Source organism: Pleurodeles waltl, chromosome 3_1 (genome assembly GCF_031143425.1).
Source record: "Pleurodeles waltl isolate 20211129_DDA chromosome 3_1, aPleWal1.hap1.20221129, whole genome shotgun sequence".
In the NCBI taxonomy this organism is placed as follows: Eukaryota; Metazoa; Chordata; class Amphibia; order Caudata; family Salamandridae; genus Pleurodeles; species Pleurodeles waltl.
In genome coordinates, this window is record NC_090440.1 from 1,941,989,131 (window position 1) to 1,942,013,939 (window position 24,809).

Genomic DNA, 24,809 nt, shown 5'->3' on the forward strand with positions numbered 1-24,809 from the left:
GCCATCCATGGATTCTGTCAGTGTTTTGATCTGTTCACCATCAACATTGCGTGCAGCAGCAACCACAGCCTCCCAGACACTGTTCAGGGAGGTGTACTGTTTTCCCTCCTTGTAAATCTCACATTTGATGATGGACCACAGGTTCTCAATGGGGTTCAGATCAGGTGAACAAGGAGGCCATGTCATTAGATTTCCTTCTTTTATAGCCTTTCTTGCCAGCCACGCTGTGGAGTACTTGGATGCGTGTGATGGAGCATTGTCCTGCATGAAAATCATGTTTTTCTTGAAGGATGCAGACTTCTTCCTGTACCACTGCTTGAAGAAGGTGTCTTCCAGGAACTGGCAGTAGGACTGGGAGTTGAGCTTGACTCCATCCTCAACCCGAAAAGGCCCCACAAGCTCATCTTTGATGATACCAGCCCAAACCAGTACTCCACCTCCACCTTGCTGGCATCTGAGTCGGACTGGAGCTCTCTGCCCTTTACCAATCCAGCCACGGGCCCATCCATCTGGCCCATCAAGACTCACTCTCATTTCATCAGTCCATAAAACCTTAGAAAAATCAGTCTTGAGATATTTCTTGGCCCAGTCTTGACGTTTCTGCTTGTGTGTCTTGTTCAGTGGTGGTCGTCTTTCAGCCTTTCTTACCTTGGCCATGTCTCTGAGTATTGCACACCTTGTGCTTTTGGGCACTCCAGTGATGTTGCAGCTCTGAAATATGGCCAAACTGGTGGCAAGTGGCATTGTGGCAGCTGCACGCTTGACTTTTCTCAGTTCATGGGCAGTTATTTTGCGCCTTGGTTTTTCCACACGCTTCTTGCGACCCTGTTGACTATTTTGAATGAAATGCTTGATTGTTCGATGATCACGCTTCAGAAGCTTTGCAATTTTAAGAGTGCTGCATCCCTCTGCAAGATATCTCACTATTTTTGACTTTTCTGAGCCTGTCAAGTCCTTCTTTTGACCCATTTTGCCAAAGGAAAGGAAGTTGGCTAATAATTATGCACACCTGATATAGGGTGTTGATGTCATTAGACCACACCCCTTCTCATTACAGAGATGCACATCACCTAATATGCTTAATTGGTAGTAGGCTTTCGAGCCTATACAGCTTGGAGTAAGACAACATGCATAAAGAGGATGATGTGGTCAAAATACTCATTTGCCTAATAATTCTGCACTCCCTGTATGTGCCCATTTCCTTTCATTTCGCTCATGGGATATCTGTTTCTTTGGTAAACATATTTCGCTTTGTTCACTACGTGCTCCTTCAAATTACATATTGTAATGCCTGCTTTGTCGTACCTTACTGTTGTGCAGTTTTGCGGCTTCAAAATGAATGTTTTCAATTTGTAACTGTGAACTTTTACCATGGTGCAAATTAACACCAGCGGCAGCCTTTTCTATTCCAACCCCAGTAATGTCAGATGATGCTGATATACGGAGGGCATTTTTGAAAGGTAAACTTGTGACTTCTTCCAAGTAAGGCTGTAGAATCCTGGCAGAAATTGTAATTGTACTTTCTGATGATCCAGAGGTTTAGCATCAATAGGCCTAAACTTGTAAAATAGAACAGATATATGGCTAATGTCGCATCAAAGTTATTCGCCCGAGACTCGAGATAGGAGCAGCTGTGCTACCATCACCAAATGACTGTATGACATTGATGCAACTAATCCCCAGCCTGGACTTTTATTTAACAAATTAGTGGATTCTAGGAGTTGTAGTTTTGGTTCACTGCAATTTAAGCAATTGATCTAACAAACCTGAAAACAAGAATGTGTCAATAGAATATCCAGGACTGAAAACACTGTGAGGTAGTGGCATGGAGTCTTCGGGGCATCTTAGCTACAGTTATTTTAAAGCTCTCACATTGTTGCAAATGGAAACATCCTGTCCTGGTTTCTTTGCTGCTTTCTTGTGCTCGGAGTCCTGCATTTCATTGTGAAACACAAATCTACACGCACCAGAATGCAAAGAAAATAACAAAACTAGATGAATTGCCTTTGCTTCAATATTGTCACAGTGGAACACCTTTATAAAAAATCAACCAAAAGAAGAGCATAATATGATCAAAAGCATAAGGCAGCTTTTTGTAAAGTGCTGGATAGTGATTAAATCTTATCTTGTCAATCAAAGATATTTATCTCTTGAAAAGACATTCGGCGATGGGTATCTGCGGTCAAACACTGAAATGGTTTCACTCGACTCTGTGTAATAGACATCAAATCCTTGACAGTGTCCCATTTTTCGTCAAGAAGTAAAAGGCTTCATTTTAGTGTTCCTCAGGTATCATCCCTGAGCCCTACTCTGTTTATCTGGTCCATTGGCAATATTGATAAGGACATTTGGTATTAAAGCATAGTCTTACACTGAGGACATACAGTTGATTGTATCCATAGATAAAGCCTTCCATATCTCAGACATTTCCTTCTAAAGGTGTTTATCCAAGGGTATTGACTGGATGCAACAGAGTTACTTAACGTGTACTGAGATTCTTGTCTTCTTAAGGCCAACAATTTCAATATTAGTGGCGGGTAGCCCAGGTGCTTACCTATCCCTCCCCTCCAGCTTTGGCAGTTAGAAATCTGGGAATAAGATTAGACAACAAACTTTTTCTCCATCAGCAAATTTTCAGTACCATAGGAATGTATTTCTGTTTATTTCGCACCTTGAAGACATTTTTGGAACGTCCTCCTATGGAGACCCTGAAACCAGTGGTGTCACACTAATTACTTCCAGAATCAACTACTTAAACAGCCTATATTTAGGTTTACCCAAAGCATTGATTAACATGTTGCATGTGATACAAAATCCTACTGCATGATTGGGTTTCAGAGATCCCTGTCAGTCTTCTAGTTCTCAACAACTTAAACGTTTACTTTGGTTGCCAGTGCATAAGTATTTTCAGTTTAATATCCTTGTCCTGGTACACAGAATATATCACAAAACTGGGCCCAGATATTTAAGAAAAAGATTTCAAGATTACTCTCCGAGCAAGGACCTCAGATCCTGATAAGGCCATGTTTTTGAAGGTGCTATGTTTTAGATAAAATGATTGGGAGGTAGAGCCTTCTCGTTTTTAGCAGCAAAAACATGCGCTAGCCTTATACTTATGTATCATCAAGGATGAACTTCAGTCGAGTAAACGTGTAAAGACTTGGGGACAGATGTAGTAAAATTCTGAATTGCGACCCGCAAATTGCGAGTCAGACCGACTCGCAATTTGTGAGTCACAATTCAGAATGTACGATGGTGTCCCTGACACCATGTGCGACTCGCAAGGGGGTCGCAAAGGCCCACCTCATTAATATTAATGAGGTGGGTCGCAATTTGCAACCTCCTTGAGATTCGCGGCAGTCACAGGGATGGTAGTCTGCTGGAGACAGCAGACCAACATGTCTGTGACTGCTTTTAAATAAAGCTTTTTTTTTTTTTTGGTAATGCAGCCCGTTTTCCTTAAAGGACAACAAGATGCATTACAAAACTAAAAAAAAAAACGTTTTCGTTTCATTTTTTCAGAGCAGGCAGTGGCCCATAGGAAAACATGTTTTTAATGCCATTCACAAAGTGGTCCTGCTCTGAAAAAATGTTTTTAATGCCATTCACAAAGGGGAAGGGGTCCCATGGTGACCCCTTCCCTTTTGCGAATGGGTTAGCACCCATTTGAACTGGGTGCTAACTGTGATTGTTTTACGACCGCGGTCACAAAACAATACAACATCACGCTGCGACTCGCAATTAGGAAGGGGAACACCCCTTCCTAATTGCGACTCGCAGTCCCATTTTGCGAATCGGTAACCAGGTTACCGAATCGCAAAATGGGGATTGGGCATCGCGATGTGCTTTTTGCACGTCGCAAACAGCAAAATTAGCTGTTTGCGACGTGCAAAAAGTTTTGTACATCTGACCCTTTGTTATTTGCTTCTTTTTGGCAGTGCAGAATACTGTAGACTATTAACCTTATTTATTGTTCTAGTGGCGGGATGCCCTATTAAGGCAGCTTTTTGTACTTTATAAATAAATTAATTCTTTCATTCATCCATTCAAAGAAGTAAGTTAGTAATACCTGTTTTTTCTTTGCATTCTAGTACTTGCAGTTTTGATTGCCCTTTTATGACTGAATTTCTACGAGAACTAGAAAGCAAAGGAAAAAAGTCAGCTTGAACTTGTACCCGGAGTTCGACAACTTAAGCTTTCAGTTCTGGTGATCCGCCAGACCAGACTTACTAATGGATCTACTTTCTTCTCTCTTTGGCAGGACCGCTTCCGGCAGCTGGGAGGAATCATTTGTGATGGGGAAAGGGTCACTAACATCACACCGGGCACAGAAGTGACAGTGAACACTGCCTCAGAGGTGTACCGAGCCAAAAGCCTAGTGATCACAGCTGGGCCCTGGGCCAGCAAGGTCCTCAGCCCCCTAGGCCTGCGACTGCCTCTACAGGTAAGAATAAATGCAGCTTGCAGGGTTCTGCCTATTGGAGGGGCTAGGGCCATGGATGAAAGAGACATCTCACTTGAACCAAAAGTCCCATGTTATGGGTTATCGGCCATCACATAAGGCCAGCTGTGTTGGTCGAAGATTTAGTGAGGACAGGGTCCAGTTTAACCTTTGCACTGTGTGACTTTGACCAAATTGCTATAGTGCAAGAGCTTTGATGTTGGCCTGTGTTCAGGTCTGGAGGCTCAGTGGACTAATGCATCCACTCCAGCAACCTGTTTCAGCTCTATGGCCACAGCTTCCCATCCTCATGGGCTCACTCTATTGTTTCTTCTTCTGAGGTTGATAGAGTGAGTACTTTTGACTTGTGTGACAATAAACATCAGTTATCTGACAGTAACGCCAAAACAGCTACCTCGTCGGGGGTAAATGTGCTCTCTTAAAATATGTCTGGTATTTTTCTCAGTTGTGAGATGTGGAGCCAATCCTGACTTTTTAGCATGTGTCACTTTGTAATCTGATACTAATGCACGTGCATTTATACTGGGAAAAGTAAAACTACGAAATCCAGGATGCAGTGTTGTGTGAATTAAGAAGTTATAGCTAGGTGAACATCTTCCACACAGTATAAATCAAATCAAATCATTAACATTTATAAAGCGCGCTACTCACCCGTGCGGGTCTCAAGGCGCTAGGGGGGAAAAAAGGGGGGGTTATCGCTGCTCGAACAGCCAAGTCTTTAGGAGTCTCCGGAAAGCGGAGTGGTCCTGGGTGGTCCTGAGGCTGGTGGGGAGGGAGTTCCAGGTCTTGGCCGCCAGGAAGGAGAAAGATCTCCCACCCGCCGTGGAGCGGCGGGTGCGAGGGACGGCAGCAAGTGCGAGGCCAGCGGAGCGGAGGGGGCGGGTGGGGACGTAGAAGCTGAGGCGTCTGTTGAGGTATTCCGGTCCCTTGTTGTGGAGGGCTTTGTGTGCTTGGGTGAGAAGACGGAAGGTGATCCTTTTGCTGACTGGGAGCCAATGCAGGTGTCTCAGGTGTGCGGAGATGTGGCTGTTGCGGGGTACGTCGAGGATGAGGCGGGCCGAGGCGTTTTGGATGCGTTGCAGGCGGTTTTGGAGTTTGGCGGTGGTCCCGGCGTAGAGGGTGTTGCCGTAGTCCAGGCGACTCGTGACAAGGGCGTGGGTCACGGTTTTTCTGGTGTCGGCGGGGATCCAGCGGAAGATCTTGCGGAGCATGCGGAGAGTGAGGAAGCAGGCGGAGGACACGGCGTTGACTTGCTTGGTCATGGTGAGAAGAGGGTCCAAGATGAAGCCGAGGTTGCGGGCGTGGTCTGCGGGGGTCGGTGCGGTGCCGAGGGCCGTGGGCCACCAGGAGTCGTCCCAGGCGGACGGGGTGTTGCCGAGGATGAGGACTTCCGTTTTTTCAGAGTTCAGCTTTAGGCGGCTGAGCCTCATCCAATCTGCGACGTCCTTCATACCCTCTTGTAGGTTGGTCTTGGCGCTGGCGGGGTCCTTGGTGAGGGAGAGTACAAGTTGGGTGTCGTCGGCGTAGGAGGTGATGATGATGTCGTGCTTGCGTACGATGTCGGCGAGGGGGCTCATGTAGACATTGAAGAGTGTCGGGCTGAGCGATGAGCCTTGAGGTACGCCGCAGATGATCTTGGTGGGTTCTGAGCGAAACGGAGGGAGGTAAACTCTTTGGGAGCGGTTAGCGAGGAAGGAGGCGATCCAGTCCAGGGCCTGGCCTTGGATCCCGGTGGAGCGTAGGCGGGTGATTAGGGTGCGGTGACAGACGGTGTCAAAGGCAGCCGAGAGGTCGAGGAGAATGAGGGCGACTGTTTCACCGTTGTCCATCAGGGTTCTGATGTCGTCTGTGACTGAGATGAGGGCGGTTTCCGTGCTGTGGTTGGTTCGGAATCCGGTTTGTGAAGGGTCGAGCAGGTTGTTGTCTTCCAGGAAGGTGGTCAGCTGTTTGTTGACGGTCTTTTCTATTACCTTGGCTGGGAAAGGTAGAAGAGAGATGGGGCGGAAGTTTTTCAGGTCGCTTGGGTCAGCCGTAGGTTTCTTTAGTAGGGCGTTGACTTCAGCGTGCTTCCAGCATTCGGGGAAGGTGGCAGAAGAAAAAGAAGAGATGATGACGGTCTGGAGGTGCGGGGCGATGATGTCGTCGGCTTTGTTAAAGATGAAGTGCGGGCAGGGGTCCGAAGGGGCGCCGGAGTGGATAGAGTTCATGATGGATTTGGTTTCTTCCGTGTTGATGTGGGTCCAGTTGTTGAGGGTGATGTCCGGGGAAGCGGGTTCAGTGGTGTATGGTTGGGTCTGGTGTCCGAAGCTGTCGTGGAGGTCGCTGATCTTGCGATGGAAGAAAGTGGCGAGGGATTCGCACAAATCCTGTGAGGGCGTGACGGCGTTGGCGCTGGCGCTGGGGTTGGAGAACTCTTTGACGATGCTGAAGAGTTCTCTGCTGTTGTGGCTGTTTTTGTCTAGTCTGTCGGTGAAAAAGTTCCTTTTGGCAGTGCGGATCAGGTGGTGGTGTTCGCGTGTAGCGTTCTTGAGGGCGGTCATGTTGTCCGCGGTGTGGTCCTTGCGCCAGGCCTTCTCAAGGGCACGACAAGTTTTCTTTGATTCTTTGAGGGTGTCAGAGAACCAGAGAGGTTTTTTGGTGTTGGTCTGTCGATGCGTGCGTTTGAGGGGAGCAAGGTTGTCAGCGCAGTTGGAGATCCAGTTTGTGAGGTTGAGAGCTGCGTCGTTGGGGTCGGTGGTGAGGGTGGGTTGGTTGGCGGCGAGAGCGGAGAAGAGTTGCTCTTCAGGGATCTTGTTCCACTGTCGACGAGGGGTGGGTTGAGTGCGGAGGTGGGAGGTCTCGCGTCGGAATGTGAAGTGGACGCAGCTGTGGTCGGTCCAGTGTAGGGCAGAGGTGTGGCTGAAGAAGACGTGTTTGCTGGCGGAGAAGATAGGGTCGAGCGTGTGTCCGGCGATGTGGGTGGCGGTGTTCACCAGTTGTTTGAGGCCGAGGTTGGCGAGGTTGTCGAGCAGGGTGGTGGTGTTGGGGTCGTTGTTTTGTTCCAGATGGAAGTTGAGGTCGCCTAGGAGGATGTAGTCCGGTGAGGCGAGGGCGTGCGGGGAGATGAAGTCGGCGATGGCGTCGCTGAAAGAGGCGCGAGGTCCGGGAGGACGGTAGACGAGGGATCCTCTGAGGGTGGTCCTTGGGTCGGTGCGAATCTGAAAATGCAGGTGTTCAGCGGCGAGGGGGGGGTCTTCGGTGGAGGTGGTGACGCTGATGGAGTCTTTGAAGATGATGGCGACACCTCCTCCTACTTGGTTGGTGCGGTCTTTTCTGGAGATCTTGTAGCCTTCGGGGATGGCGGGTAGCGATGTCTGGAGCAGAGGAGGCGTTCATCCATGTCTCCGTGATGAAGGCGACGTCCGGGGCTGTGGAGTCCAGGAGGTCCCAAAGTTCAACGGCGTGCTTGTGGACGGAACGAGCGTTGATCAGGATGCACTTGAGGTGGTTGATGGCGCGTGGGCTTGTGGTCGTGGTAGTTGCGTGGTGGAAGATGCGTTTGCAGGAGTTGCAGGCGAAGGGTCCATGGGTGCGTTTGGGGTGAGCTAGGAAGCAGGTTTTGGAGCGCCCTGGGTTGAGGGCGTGGAGGGTGGTGGGGTCGTAGCGGATCAGCGGGGCTTGGGGGAGCTGGGGACCAGGGGTCGTGGCGCTGGGCGCGGGCCAGGCGCGGACGGGCACAGACGGGCTTGCCTCTGGCGCGCCTCTGGCGCGCCAGCGGCGTGCCCGCTGGGCGCGGACGCGCAGCGGCCGCCATAAGAGGTAGGAGGGGGGGGAGGGGTCAGCTGGGGGCGAATGGGAGCTGGGGGGCGGGGGCGTGCAGGAGGTCGCGGCGGGAAAGCGTGAGGGAGGGGGGGGGACAGGTAGAGTGAGAGGAGCTGGGGGAGGGGGTTTAGGGTGGAGGAGGGTGAGTGTTAGGAGGTTTGGAGATTAGGGAGAGAGATAGGAGTAGGGTTGTGAAGATAGGGGAGGGGGGGTTGTAGAGGTGGGTGAGGGAGAGAGGTAGAGTGAGAGGATAGGGAGATAGGTAGTAGAGGGGGTGGCGGGAGGGGGGGAGAGATAGAGAAATAGATAGAGAAAATAGATAGAGAAGTCGATAGATAGGGAAATAGATAGATAGACAGATAGGTAGGTAGGAGGAGGTGGAGAGTGGGGGAGTTAGATAGTGAGATAGGGAGCTAGAGAGATAGGAAGATAGGAGGAGTGAGGGAGGTAGATAGCGAACGGGTTAGCTAGGGGTGAGAGAGGGGGAGGCGAGTGAGGGAGGGGGATGAGGAAGGAGCCGGAGGGCAGGCTCGGGGGAAGAAGACGGAGGAGGTAGAAGAGCCGAAGACAGGAGAACAGAAGACAGAAGAACAGAAGACAGAAGAACAGAAGACCGGAAGAGCAGAAGACCAGAAGACCAGAAGACCAGAAGACCAGAAGAACAGAGAAGAACAGAGAAGAACAGAGAAGAACAGAGAAGAAGAACACAGAGAAGAACAGAGAAGAAGAACACAGAAGACCGGAAGAACACAGAAGAACAGAAGGGAAGAACAGAAGAGAAGAACAGAAGAACACAGAAGAAGATTGCAGAGGGGGAGCGAGGAGGAAGAGACAGAGAGGAGGAAAAGAAGCAGGAGCAGGAGAGAAGGTGAGTGGCGCGGGGCAGGGCGAGGGGCTGGGAGGAGGGGGGTACTTACAGTTAGGTGGGTCTCAGGAACACAGGAACTCGGGAACTTGGAGGAGCTGCAGCGGCAGGGGGAGCGACCTACCCTTGGGTCAAGGGTCGCTACCACTGTCGCGCAGCGGCCGCCATAAGAGGTAGGAGGGGGGGGGAGGGGTCAGCTGGGGGCGAATGGGAGCTGGGGGGCGGGGCGTGCAGGAGGTCGCGGCGGGAAAGCGCGAGGGAGGGGGGGGACAGGTAGAGTGAGAGGAGCTGGGGGAGGGGGTTTAGGGTGGAGGAGGGTGAGTGTTAGGAGGTTTGGAGATTAGGGAGAGAGATAGGAGTAGGGTTGTGAAGATAGGGGAGGGGGGGTTGTAGAGGTGGGTGAGGGAGAGAGGTAGAGTGAGAGGATAGGGAGATAGGTAGTAGAGGGGGTGGCGGGAGGGGGGGAGAGATAGAGAAATAGATAGAGAAAATAGATAGAGAAGTCGATAGATAGGGAAATAGATAGATAGACAGATAGGTAGGTAGGAGGAGGTGGAGAGTGGGGGAGTTAGATAGTGAGATAGGGAGCTAGAGAGATAGGAAGATAGGAGGAGTGAGGGAGGTAGATAGCGAACGGGTTAGCTAGGGGTGAGAGAGGGGGAGGCGAGTGAGGGAGGGGGATGAGGAAGGAGCAGGAGGGCAGGCTCGGGGGAAGAAGACAGAGGAGGTAGAAGAGCCGAAGACAGGAGAACAGAAGACAGAAGAACAGAAGACCAGAAGACCAGAAGACCAGAAGACCAGAAGACCAGAAGAACAGAGAAGAACAGAGAAGAACAGAGAAGAAGAACACAGAAGCACCGAGAAGAACAGAGAAGAAGAACACAGAAGACCGGAAGAACACAGAAGAACAGAAGGGAAGAACAGAAGAACAGAAGAGAAGAACAGAAGAACACAGAAGAAGATTGCAGAGGGGGAGCGAGGAGGAAGAGACAGAGAGGAGGAAAAGAAGCAGGAGCAGGAGAGAAGGTGAGTGGCGCGGGGCAGGGCGAGGGGCTGGGAGGAGGGGGGTACTTACAGTTAGGTGGGTCTCAGGAACACAGGAACTCGGGAACTTGGAGGAGCTGCAGCGGCAGGGGGAGCGACCTACCCTTGGGTCAAGGGTCGCTACCACTGTCGCGCAGCGGCCGCCATAAGAGGTAGGAGGGGGGGGAGTGGTCAGCTGGGGGCGAATGGGAGCTGGGGGGCGGGGCGTGCAGGAGGTCGCGGCGGGAAAGCGCGAGGGAGGGGGGGGGACAGGTAGAGTGAGAGGAGCTGGGGGAGGGGGTTTAGGGTGGAGGAGGGTGAGTGTTAGGAGGTTTGGAGATTAGGGAGAGAGATAGGAGTAGGGTTGTGAAGATAGGGGAGGGGGGTTGTAGAGGTGGGTGAGGGAGAGAGGTAGAGTGAGAGGATAGGGAGATAGGTAGTAGAGGGGGTGGCGGGAGGGGGGGAGAGATAGAGAAATAGATAGAGAAAATAGATAGAGAAGTCGATAGATAGGGAAATAGATAGATAGACAGATAGGTAGGTAGGAGGAGGTGGAGAGTGGGGGAGTTAGATAGTGAGATAGGGAGCTAGAGAGATAGGAAGATAGGAGGAGTGAGGGAGGTAGATAGCGAACGGGTTAGCTAGGGGTGAGAGAGGGGGAGGCGAGTGAGGGAGGGGGATGAGGAAGGAGCAGGAGGGCAGGCTCGGGGGAAGAAGACGGAGGAGGTAGAAGAGCCGAAGACAGGAGAACAGAAGACAGGAGAACAGAAGACAGGAGAACAGAAGACAGAAGAACAGAAGACCGGAAGAGCAGAAGACAGAAGACCAGAAGAACAGAGAAGAACAGAGAAGAAGAACACAGAGAAGAACAGAGAAGAAGAACACAGAGAAGAACAGAGAAGAAGAACACAGAAGACCGGAAGAACACAGAAGAACAGAAGGGAAGAACAGAAGAGAAGAACAGAAGAACACAGAAGAAGATTGCAGAGGGGGAGCGAGGAGGAAGAGACAGAGAGGAGGAAAAGAAGCAGGAGCAGGAGAGAAGGTGAGTGGCGCGGGGCAGGGCGAGGGGCTGGGAGGAGGGGGGTACTTACAGTTAGGTGGGTCTCAGGAACACAGGAACTCGGGAACTTGGAGGAGCTGCAGCGGCAGGGGGAGCGACCTACCCTTGGGTCAAGGGTCGCTCCCCAACTAGTTTGTTGTTTTCCATGTAATACAATGTAATTTAGGACCACTGCAGTGGCGAGCATATTTTGGGGCTCTATTATTCATTTCCCCGTTGCGTAATAACTAAACACAAATTAAATTGAATAAGGGCTTCCTATAGATCACTCAGTGATGGGACGATGTGACACCATAAAAGGAGCTAGAACTTTGGGTCCTTCAAAGAATGTAAACATTTCATAGGCAGAGCAACATATATGTTAGTTTTCACATGAACAGGTACAGCCACCAGCAAAAAGAACTTCTGGACCACTGACCACACTGCTAGTGTTGACTCCCCTGGAATCTTGAGTATTGTCCAGTTCTAGAGGCTCCACCTACAGAACTGTGCCCGTCACGAATCCCCATCTAGAGTTTTACATATTTTTCTGGAGGCAGTATTTACAGTAATCTTCACAATTCTAGAGGCACCCACCAGTGCTTAATTAAAAAACAATTATAGTACTGGCACTCAAAACTTTTCAGAGACCACGGATGCTACTCACTTCTGCTTTCACTAACCCTCCAGCAAATTGTTTATCTGAGGTTAGGGGGGCCGTGTGTGTTTTGATTTTTAGCTCAGTTTTGGAGGTAGTGCGTCTAGCTGACACAATATATTACCCCCTTGCACATCTGAGAAACATGGCCAAAGGGGTGCAATCAGAGTCCGATCGAGTACATTCAGACAACTCTAGCATGATAGATCATTAGTAGCTGACATTCTTTGAAGGTGGTTTGGCTATAAAACCTGTCCTGGATTGCGCAAGTGGCCAAGTGACCTTGATTGTCTTCCTCAAAGGGGACTCGGGTTGGGGGGGGAGTTCTCATACAAAGAAAATCTTGGCACAACTGAAACAAATGGTACATTGTAGAGCACAATTGTCACTTACGTTTTCTAAACACATAGGCTCTGAAAGGAGACTCAAACTATTCCAGTCCTTTCATGGTCTACTTTGTGGAGAGAGAAATGCCTGGGGTGTGTGAAAAATTGCTTTGCAGTGTTAGTATCCGCTCTGGGTACTACCACCAAGCTTGCTGCCAGAGCACTAAAATGCATTTAGGGTGCGTTCTAGGTTGGGACGGAGTACATTACAAAGCCTGTTTATTGTACAGCATGACCTGTGGTCCCCAATTACTTTGTGAACATTTGCCAAACATCCTTTATTTCATAATACATTGAGTAATAAATGGTTGCTTGCTCATAACTTAGTTCTAGGTGTGTGGTGTTGCCGTATTTTGTTTATTTCTATGCCATTATGCGGTTCTAGGTACGAGGGCCAGCAGTTGCCTTCTCTGATTCAGATTCTCTGATTAGAGCGCTGGTCATTTGGTCTGTCCTTCTGCTCTCTGTATGACCTGTCACGAACCAGTCAAGAACATTGTCCAACACTTTCACACTTTCAAGTGATTATCAATACAACAAGACTCCCTTGAAAGGTTTTATGCTACTTTAATCTGTCCTTTAACTAAAGTCAAATGATTGTCTCTGGGCCTGTGACTCCCAGAGAGGATGGGGAGGTGTGAGTTTTGTTGTCAGGTCTCCTCGGAAGAATCTTCCACCTACTACACATAAATCACTTAGGTGTTCATGCTGGCGGTCAAAACACTGACCGCCAGCGACCCCGGAACCCAGCCGGCCAAATAATGAACATTTCTGTGGGCCGGCGGGCAGAAACATTGTTTCCGCCCGCCGGCTCACAGAAAGGCCTGGCCGGGACATTGACGGCGGCTCCACCTGGAGCAGTCGTCAATGCCTCTGTGCGGCAGGTGCAGCTGCACCTATCGCGCAGATCACTGCCTGAAAATCGGGCAGTGACCTGCGCGACGGGGCACTGCACCGGGGCCCCTGCACTGTCCATGCAAAGTGCATGGGCAGTGCAGGGGCCCCCAGGGGTACCCCAGGGCACCCCCTCTGCCAGCCTTTCCTAGGCAGGTGAACCCGCCAGGGAAAGGCTGGTGGAAATGGAAACATTATCCGAAGGGTAGCGGATAGTGTTTCCACTCACCGCCAGGCTGCCTGACGGCGGAAGCCTGGCGGTGAGTGAGGGCTGCCGATGGCGGCCCTCACCATGTTCGTAATGCGGCGGGTTGGCCCGCCATGCCAGCTGGCGGATTCAGCCGCCAATGCCGGCAAGGCGGGCCAATCCGCCATGTTCAAAATTAGGGCCTTAGTCTGTCAGGAAGCCCAGTTTGCATTGTTCATATTTTATCAAACATGGACAGCACAGACAGAAACACAACGTATAATACCACTCACACCGCTCTATTGAGTTGCATATCCAAGACGTATCCTGCCTGTTCTCCTAAGGCAACCATCTTTTTTTCTCTGCCTATTCAGGTACAAGTCCTTCTCTACTATATGCTAATACATTGGTTCCATTTGGCTTCCTACCTAGAGTGCACTGCCAATGAAACTCTCTCACCTGGGTATAAACTGAGACACATGGCTGAATATGGATCCTTATAATTTTTCATCATTTGATGGCTTTACTGCTAACATGAGATGTGGTAGGGTGTGTGGCATGACACAGTGAGCGTGAGCGTGACAGAGTTCTACCAGATGCAAGATTGAGAATGAGCTTGTGTACTTCTGAGTACTACCATGGGCAAAATCTATGTTTTCCTGGACTCAACCCTGCATAAGCATCACTTTCTCTAATTGTTTCTTCCAACTCAAAATGTTTTCTATCATCAGCCCGGAACTTAAAATAAGCTTTAGTTCACAAAGTGCAGCCTGCAGGTTTCTGGCTCTCCTACTCTGCTTAAACGAACACTCCAATGTATTTACTCAACCACTTTCCTGGCGAACTCATTTGCAAATGTATTCACTCACTCACTTGGTTGCTTTCTCACTTAGTTGAGCTTTCTAGCAACTCATTCACTCGCTCATCCATCAACCCAGCCACTGTCAAACCCACTCGGTCTTTCAGTCTATCCTCTCAGCAACTCACTAATTCACTCATCCACGACTCACCCATATATTGACTTAGAGATTCAGTTACTTATCCAGTCACACATTTGTTCATTAACTCATTCACGTCTGCACCTATTTGTTCATATAGCCACCAAGTCATTTACATAGCACTTGTGCTGTCTTTCACATGGATATCACAAACCCCAAAATATCTCACTCATTAGCTCAGCCAGTCATTCACTCACTTACACATGACTCATGCATCCATCCCCCTGTCATCCATTCACCACACACTCACTCAGTCCATACACCAGTCAGCATAAAGCACATATCCACTCACTCACTTACTCACTCTCGGACCTACCAGCTCACCAGTATCTCAGTGACTTACGGCCTCATTACAAGGTTGCCGTTTCTAGGAACCACCAGCCACTCGGTGGTGGTTGAACTGCCGCACTCCAGGCGGTCTGACCACAAAATTACAACTTTGGAGGGCGGACCTGCCTAAAGACCACTGTCCCTGCCAGGAACATGGTTCCCGACGTGGTAACGGCAGTCGGGGTTTTAACCAGCCAGGGCGGTGCTGAACTCTGTGCCACCTGGCTGATTACAACCCCACTTTCCACAAGCCTTTTCATGGCGGGGCCCTGCCATGAAAAGTCAGGTGAAAAGCTAGTGCCAGGGGCCACAGGTGTCCCTGCACTGCCCATGCCCATGGGGCCACAGGGCCCCCCTGCTCAGCATCGTAGGAATGCGCACTGTCTGCGCACTCCTATGCACTCGTAGGAGTGCGCTTTCCAAGGGTGCTAGGATATCTGCCTTGACTCCCTTAACTGACCAGAGTCGATTAACCTAGCACTGTTCTCACCGGTCAACCCAGCGAGAACGCATATTGCAATGTTCCTGCCGGTCAGACCGATGGAACATTGTAATACACTTTGGGGGGCGGGGGGCCTTCACTGCTATGGCAGTGGCATCCTCCCCACAGCTTTGGCTGTCCCGTGGTGGGACCTCTAAAGTCATAATGAGGGCCTTAGTCACCCATCCAGCCACACAGGCATTGTATCACTACTTATCCAGCCATTCATTCCCTACTCATTTAAGTACCCGCCTATGGCGTCGCTGTCAGTTTTGGGTTTTAAAAACTGTTATTCATGAATTTTGATGCTATTTAACACTTGCTATGATGTACTAAGACTATGAGTTTAAAAAGAAAATGAATCCTTATCACTCCAGGCCTATCCCTTTCCAGCACAATCAATACATACATCTCAGTGCTGGTAGAGGTGGGGGAGCAGCTGAAAGCTCCAGCCAGGTGCCTGACTGCTCAATATCCTCAATATTCACATGGACTCTCGAGCGGTAAACAAGCTGAACTTGCATGTTACCTGCCACCCACATTCTAACCTTGTGAACGAATAATTAAAGACAAAACATTAACCTTTGATGTGAAACAGGAGACACAAAGTGAAACCTATTAAGTGGCTGAAGTGGATAGTGTGAAACAAAAAGCCTGTGATCAGTCCTAACTGCCCAGCTCACAAATTGTGTGCTTCTGGGCAAATGTTCCATTTCTCTGAGCCTCCTTTTTTCATTATGTGGTATGAGAGCACCTTCAAATACATGAGTTCAAGATGTGCGGCTCTTTCATTTGATTTAGTAGACTATAATGTTGCTCCATGGGTAATAAAAACCTATGCCACTTAGAGGGGTCACATGACAACCACTTTGCCACTCAGTTCACTAATGGCTTTGACATCAGAGAAGGGAAGCAAGAATCTTTCAAAGTTGGTGTTTAAAAAGAATCACTTTTAATGCCTTTCAATGCAGTGATCTAATCTGATGTACTAAAGTAAAACGCTTCCGCATGATAAATATATACACTTTTTTAAGTTTGAAGAGCTTTTATCATATTTTCATCTGATGTTTGTTGCACGCTTTACAGTTTACGTACTAAACGTGTACATGCATGTACTTGTGGTGCACAGGCTCATAGAACCAAACCAGACCCTTATCTAAGCTCTCTCTGTTAATTTGTTGGCTCGTCCACCTCTAGGTGCCTCCTGAAAAGTCTGGAGAAGTCTAGCCTTTTCCTTGGTGTAATTACTTGTGCTCTGTTCACTTGCATCATTTTAGGATTAAACTCGCAGATGTCCTGGCCCTTCGCTTGCTTTTCATTTAACCTTTCGCGCTGTCTGGAGGAAGTTCATATTTCTCTCCAAAGAAAACCTTATCTTCCGAATTACTCTCTCGCCTTTTTTGCCTTACCCTGCTACAGTGTTTTTTTTTTTATCTTCGGTTTATACATCTTTGTTCGAGCTCTGTCGCCCTTTGTGTAAATGTTGGCCCTGTCAAACACAGGTAGGGCCCTTAGCTTCTCCGCCACGACCTGGCAAAACAAGATGGCAGCAAACATTAAAAGTAGAAAAAAAACTTTTGTATCAAACTAGTTGTTGTTGAAAGGAAATTAGGGAAGCTATTTTATGTTGCATGATAAAACAGTTCTTAAAAATCGATATTCTCGAAAGTTTTCTTTTTGAGGGTTGAGTCTCTTGAGTCTGAGTGAATGATGCCCTTCTGCTGACAGTAGCTTCCAGTTAGAAGTGCAACTGATCAGATTGATCACTTCCACATTGTCTATTGCTGATTTTGTCATATATAGGATGCCATTAAATAGACCGTAAATCAGGTACTAGTAATGGCCTGTTGTATAAAGTGTCACTGTGTAACGTTCAGCATTGCTCAACAAAGCTGCAGTTCTGAACATTGCAGTACAATTGCTAAAATGCACAACAAGCTATCAATTGCAATGTGAACAAGGATAAGCGAGATGATGAGTGTGTTTCGGGGGTGAGAGGGTGGCCAGATGGCGGCCGAGTCGGAAGCTTTAGAAAGAGCTCGACTTGGGCCTCTGAAAATTATCCTGTAAAACACAGCCTTAAAACCAGCTACGTGGCACGGAACATGTCGGGGGCGGCATGGAGACAGCAGGACTCTGCTGTGATGCTACAGTCGCGGTCGGGGCCGCGTATGTGATCAGGAGCGGCACGATCGCAGAGGTGAGCGGGGCTTTGGAGAGCCAGCGGCGTGCGGCCGAGGGTGCGGCCTACCAGAGTGCTGCGCCGGCGTCTGGCTTTGCAGTCGCAGCACACGCGGCAAATATCTGGGGCCTAAACCGCGCCGTTGCTTTCCCCCCTGGTATTTTGCCCTGAGGCGGAAACGCTTGGACACACTTATGCCCATGGAGGCTGCACGAGGGGAGAGCGGATGAGGAGCGACACTGCGGGGGAAGGAGAGAGTGACCCGCAATACCTGGGGCTTTTCCTTTTCTTCATGTGGCAGGGCACTGGCACACAGGATATACGGATGGTACTGGAGCCTCCTCTACTTCCCTTTTGATTTTTGGTGTAGTATTGGGTGGCGCAGCCACAGTGGAGAGGCGGTCCGGCTTAACAGTGCAGTGCTCTACACAGTCAGCATGATGGAGAAGACCAAGATTGCCAAACCCCAAGAGCGCTCTGGGCCTACGGATATTCCTGTGGTACCATCGGATGCGCAGAGTCTGCGCTCCTTAGAGAGCACCCTGCAGACACACTCGTGGCAATTTGAAAAGATACTAAAGGCAATTATGGATACCAAGGTGTCCCTCGAACACAAGATATACACAGTGTCTCAAGATCTTAACCTCCTCAGGGTTGAACATCATAAGCTAGCGGAGAGGGTGGAGGCGACAGAAATTATTCTGGACACTATGAAACCCACAGAGTTGGAAACCCCAAAACACGTAGAGAGGCTAGACTTAGAAATGAAAGCTCTATGTCAACGTGCGGAAGATGTGGAAGGAAGATCTTGCCGCAACAATGTGCGATTCCTAGGGTTCCCGGAGAGAGCAGAGGGACCTAGCACAGAACTATTTTTGGAGCACTGGCTTGTCGATGAGGTGCTGAAAGGGGCAACAGCGAGATTATTTTCTGTGGAACAGGCACACAGAATACCAGGTAGGCAGCCAGCCCCGGGGTTGCCTCCTCGTCCGATTATAGCACGCTTTCTCAGCTATAGGGACCGCAACATGATACTGCAGCACTTTTGGAATAATGGTCCAGTGAGACATGAAGGGGCTTCCATAACGGCCTACCCAGACTTTACTGCAGAAGTGCAGCGCCAACGCTATTCCTACTTGAAAGTTAAGCAGAGGCTTCGTGAGCACAATTTAAAAAACGCCTTGATGTTCCCTGCCAAGCTTCGGGTGATTGCAGAGGATCACACCCACATCTTTGCCACTCCGGCAGATGCCTGGACATGGATGCATGCCAAAGGAATTGCCCAACCCTCAGAGGAAGATGGGAATGGTGGAGAGTGGCTGACTTCACCTGTGCGCAGGAGATCCAGGAGGAAGTCGAGAGCTCAGCCCACCAGGACACAGGCTGCTGTAGAAAAAGAGCGAGAGCGCTCAAGGATGCATCGATCCACACTCCGAATTCGTTTGCGCCGCTCCGGGCTGCCTCGCAGGCACCAACAGACTCAGACTCCGGAGGCTCTGACTCAACTATTTTGAGTGTGTCGAAAGGACCGATGGTCAGGCCGAGTACCGCAGATGAGCTGCACTGACTGAATAATCACTTTTGTGTCCTGTGATGTTCCAGCACAAGACTTTGGCCGCATCTGTACCATCAGACTGAATGCTCATGTCGATGAGATAAAGTAGTGTGCATATAGCTGGAATGATGTTCCGAGCCCTGGATGTCAGGAGCCGGGAGGATAGCGGAGTTGCCTGGCATCTTTCCAGTGGTGAGACTCTTACACCACACATTTGGGGGAACCATGTAATAATGTGTCCGTGGCTGGTGTGGGCATTGCTCGGACTGCACTGGGGGTTCCACAGCAGGCTCCACCTGATTATCACCATGTCCCCACAGATGATATCCACAAGGAAACAGTTTTTTTGCAATAATTATATGTTTTTTCTTTTGTTATTGACAGAGGTAGTCATAGGCGTGCCTGAACGCCACCATATTTTGGGTTTGAGATTGCTGTTGGGAGATGGGGGGGTTACATTTCATATGTCTTGTTGGGTCACAACACATGTTAGAAAACTTGTCAAATGAGTATACTTGTCAGGATAGTGGATGGACATTCCCTTCTGGGTACTGAGTATATGTTACATCAAATATGTCTGTACTGTTTATTGCGTTATGGGTGCACACAGTCCACACACGATGCAGGACTATAATATTATACCATGGAATGTGCGCACCATGGCCATGCCAGGAAGGCGACACCGCATATATGCTTGTCTTAAACGCTGGGGGGTGCACTTTGCTATACTGCAGGAAACGCACTTGCTGGGTGGTGATTTACAGGCACTGAGGAAGCGCTGGCGTGAGCAGGTATATGGTACGGCCTCTTCGGCCTATGCAAGAGGAGTGTTGGTGTGGATAGAGCCCGGGATCCCCTATGTGCAACATAAAGTAAAGATAGATGTGAATGGCAGATATATAGTGCTGGAGGGGCCACTGGATAGTAAGCCGCTAACCATAGTGGGGACTTATGCCCCCAACAGCGCGTTAGGTGAATGCTTTCAGACGCTGACTCCTGCTTCATTGACTGACCCGGCTGTGCCTGCCATATGGGGCGGGGACTTTAATTGTGTCCCGGATGTATTGGTAGATCGTTCATCTTTGCCATTGAAGGGAGCAGTGAGCACTCGAAACTCTGCTTTGCTGACAGCTTGGGCTAGAGACGCCAGAGTGTATGACATGTGGCGCATGGGGCGCCCAACGCATAGGGAGTACTCCTTTTATTCCTCATTACATGACATACACACCAGAATAGATTTGATGTGGGGGACTTCTTCTGTGTGCTCTTTGATCAAGACCTCTGGTTATTTGGCTAGGACGGTGTCTGGCCATTCCCCCTTGCTGTTAACTGTGAAATGGGGGAGAATGCGCTCCGCTATACCCACATGGCGTCTGAGAAACAAGGCACTACTAGACGCTCCATTCAGAGAGGACTTAAATGCTTGCATTAAAAATTACTGAGCAGTAAACACTGGGTCCACTGGTTTGAGAGCCACAGAATGGGATGCACATAAGGTTGTGGTAAGAGGACACTGCCTTTCCGCCTCATGGGGGGTGCGCCGCTCGATGCACAATGAAGTTGTCACCTTAGGAAAGGAACTACGTACACTGGAAATAGCAGTTGCACAGCGCAGGGTGCCATTTGAGCCCCTAGGGGCGAAACGGGCACATGAGGAGGCGGATCAGCAACTCCGCAGACATGATTATAACTACCATCTTACGCGCCTACGTACGGAGGGTGATCGCTCAGGGAGGCTTTTGGCATGGCTGTTACGAGAGGAGTGGCAGCACACTCCAATCGGGGCTATATGCTTGACTAGAGGGACGGTGGTGTCTTCGCAAGAAGCAATTAGTGATGCCTTTAAAGATTATTACATGGGGCTATACAGACAGCGTCCAGCATCTGCTGCTCAACAGCCGGAGTCCTTCCTCAGCGAAGCGCCACTTGTGAGGCTATCGGCGCTGCAAGTGGCGGCACTTGATGAGCCCCTCAGACCGGAAGAAATTGCTGTGGCCATAACACAAATAGCTTGTAATAAAATCCCAGGGGTAGATGGTGTACCGATAGAGTACTATGCCACCTATGCTCAGCATTTGTCGCGTCCTTTGCTGTCTACGTTTGAGGAGGCTTGGACCCGAGGGTTACTCCCAGCATCGTGGTGCTCCCTAAGCCTGGTCGGGATCCGATGGATGTGAAATCGTACAGATCGCTGACTCTCCTTAATTTAGATTGCAAAATCTTAGGTAAAGTGTTGGCGAATAGACTAGCTCTAGTTATACACACATTGATTCATGAAGATCAGAGCAGATTCATACCCAGGCGAAACACGTTCCTAAACGTCCGCATATTATTAAGCATTATTGGCGATACTCCTAAAGAAGCATATGAAAATGTGGCCGTGTCCCTGGACATAGAAAAAGCATTCAACACCCTGAGCTGGGATTATCTGTTCGCCACGCTGCGCTGCATGGGGTTCGGACTGGGCTTTGTGCATTGGGTGCAGACTCTGTATGCTGACCCCTCCGCTAGGGTAAAGACAGGCGGAATAATATCAGAGAGCTTTACCATAGGCAGAGGAACGAGACAGGGATGTCCATTGTCACCATTGTTGTTTGCTCTCGCGATGGAACCATTGGCCGCTAGGTTTAGAGCTAAGGCCGCACAAAGGGGGATATACTGCATGGGAACATATCACATTATATCGCTATATGCTGATGAGGCACTGATTTACTTAAAGAGGGGTAGAGCCACCCTCCCAGACGTGATGTCCTTGTTGGATCTGTATGGCACAATTTCAGGCCTGCAGGTTAACTGGTCTAAATCCTGTTTGTTTCCTATGGTGGAGTTGCCTGCGGAGTTGAGGGAGGTGCTTCCCCCAAGCCAGCTGAAGTGGTGCTTGGACACTTTTAAATATCTGGGATTGCAAATATATCACAAGACTGACGACATGAGGGACGGCAACCTGGGACGCGCGCTTTGCTCCATGAAGGGATCACTTCAGTTCTGGTGCTCACTTCCTCTTTCTCCCCTGGGGAGGGTGGCAGTGGCAAACATGTTGATATTGCCAAGGCACCTTTACTATTTCGCTGCACTACCTCTAGTTGTCCCTAAGAGTTTATTTCGTGACCTTAATAGACTTCTGCTGGGGCTCATCTGGGGCCGCGATAGGCCCCGAGCTGCTCTCAGCACCCTGCAGCGCCCATTTGGTGAGGGTGGGCTGGGAGCACCAAACTTTGACAGTATTATGCGGCAGCGCAGCTGCAGTGGCCATTATATTGGCTGAATAGACCTGAATCGTCTGAGACGGCATGGGTGCGTGCACAACTGCGAGGTGTTCCTATCTTCACATAGCTTACTGATCATACAGTGCAACATGTATATGACAATTATTTACTGTCGTCAGCACGTGTTTGCTGGTGGAGATATATACAGAGGAGCAAATCCTGCTCTCCATACTCTCCTCCCATACCATTGGGCCAAATACCTGGAAGCACACAGCTACTCAAACACCACTACATAATACCATGGGTGGAGGCAGGAATAATGACCGTGCTGGATTGTTTTGACGATGGCACACTGATGTCATTTGAAACCATTAAGGATCTGACCTCGGTGAGTTCAGGACAATTCATAACATATTACGCTATATGCCACCTGATCAAAAAAACATGGAAGCAGGGGAATCAGGAACCCAATACTTCTCCTGCTCTACACTTATTGCTCTCAGATGGTGCCCAGAAGAAAGTAATCACTAATTTATACAAAGCTCTGACCATAGTAACTGCGAATGGTGTGGTGTGGCGGGACGCAGATGGAACTCGGTGCTCCCCAATCCCTTGTCCTCTGAGGAGTGCTCTGTAGCCCTTCAGCAAGTACAGAGAGTGTCAAGGAACCCCAGGTCCACTATACTCAATTTAATTTTATACACCAGACGTATTTGTCTCCATCTCAGATTCAGCGCATATACCCCGCGTCTCCGCCGGCGTGCCCCCGCTGTGGTCATCATGCAGCGCACTTCTATCATATGGTCTGGGACTGTGGTCCCTTACAGAGGACCTGGTTTGATGTAGTAGCAGAAGTGTCCGACATTACAGGTCACGTGTTCTTGTCGGTGCCAGAGTCCTGTCTGCTGGGGGTACGTGTTAGAATCAGGAAACACAAATAGATTCATAAGTTTGCTGACCTGGCGTTCATCATGTACAAACGGCTGATTGCCATGAATTAGAAGGCTCCTAGAGCACCGGAGATACCTGGCTGGCGTGCTCTGACATTGCGATGGGTGCGTTTTGAGACACGTATGCTGCGGGCTTTGCGGGATAGGGGGCAGGCACACACGGGTTATGATGTATGGAATACACTGGTGACTAAACTGGAAGCGAAAAGCGATGAGCGCCCACCATGATTCGTCATAACACGAAGGTAATACTCGAGGGGTTTGCATTGGTTAAGCGTACCAGAGATAAGAGAGGACCATCGCAATAAGAGGGGAGGAGACTATATTATCATTTCGCACGCCATGAGGGGGCTAAAGCAGGCTAGCTGACATATATCACCAGCTGAATGCGAGCACAACAGAGGATAGATTAGTTACAGCGGAATACATGTTTGTGATGTGATGCGGTGGCTAGTGTGTTTTGGGGCAGATGGAATAGACTCAGTGTGCCCATGGCACTTGGCTGTGCCGCGTGTTATGACAATACTCCATGTCGTCAAATACTGACTGTACTGTCTGATGTTTAAGACATACATTGATTAGTAAACCTGTGAACTGCTGTCCTGCTAATTTCTGAAGTGTGTTTTGAATTGACCCAATTTTTGTATTTGTAAACTTATGTTTTGCGCTGAAAATTATAAAACAGATTTAAAAAATAAAAAAAACAGAAAAATTAGTGTGTTTCAGTAATACAATTGGTACCTGTTTGGTCGTGGCACAGTGAGCAAAAAATGATGGACTGAAATGTGGCCAAGAGTAATTAACAAAGGTTAGGATTAATTTTTGCATTCCTCCCATCACTCCTATTGTTCTCACTGAGTTGTCTGAAGTGCGATGGCTATACTCATCCATAGATCCCATAGGACATTGTGCATTGGACCGAAGCTTCACATCACTGATGAAATCCAACAAGGACAAAACTGGTCTGGAATTACTTGCATCACCTTTCACCTAGTAGTTCACACTGGACCATTCTGATTGAAGCAGGACCAAGTCTGCATTGCAAGTGGTTTGTCCCTTTCTGTATTGGCACCATGAGCAGAAAATGACCCACTGATATATATCTCAGAATAATTGCCAGTGGCATCGATAAATTCATGCATTCCAGCTATCACTTTTTTTGTTTTAAAGCATGTATCCTTATTAATGTCCGATATGGTCATCTTAGATAGGACCCCTATTGGCCTTCAGCATTTTTCTGGAAAGTTATGCTTGTAAGAATAATTTATAGAAGCTATTGCAAACCGCAATTCCGTTTGAAGGCCAAATAGACACCATCTGCTGGGAGGTAAACCTTTTCTCTGTAAGACCTGAGGAACATGACTGACAGAACACTGAAAACGGAGCAAAATGTAGAATTCCTGTAGACAGAAGTGAAGAACCTCAAATCCAAAGTGAGCTCTGGCACAGAGCTCATAAGGCAGCTCGACAATAGATTGAAGGATGTGGAGAGCAGGTCGAGAAGATGTATTTTTTGTTTTTTGGGATTGCTGGACAGAGTGTAGGAAATTGTGCCTGAATTCTTCCTGGAAAACTGGATTGGAACTGTTTTGAAACCTGAGGGCCTGTCTGACTTCTATGTGGTGCAGAGGGTACACAGAGCCTTGGCCTCTCAGCCACCTCCTGCTCCCTCTCCCTCAAAAACAATAAGAAGACTCATTGCTAGAAGCCTTAATTGTGGAGACACAGATTTAATCCTCCATACCGTCAGGAAGTCTGGTGATTCCACAAATGAGGATGAGGTGAGAAA

At 49.1% G+C, this 24,809-nt stretch overlaps 1 protein-coding gene across 2 annotated transcripts in view; it reads left to right on the forward strand.

Annotated features, from left to right (window-relative positions):
• The window catches only part of PIPOX (pipecolic acid and sarcosine oxidase), a 217,672-nt gene that overhangs the window by 142,893 nt on the left and 49,970 nt on the right, over positions 1 to 24,809 (forward strand). For both annotated transcript variants that reach the window (XM_069226217.1, XM_069226218.1), the window contains exon 4: positions 4,262 to 4,444. In XM_069226217.1, coding sequence (XP_069082318.1) covers positions 4,262 to 4,444 — 183 coding nt within the window. The remainder of the gene's footprint in view (positions 1 to 4,261; positions 4,445 to 24,809) is intronic.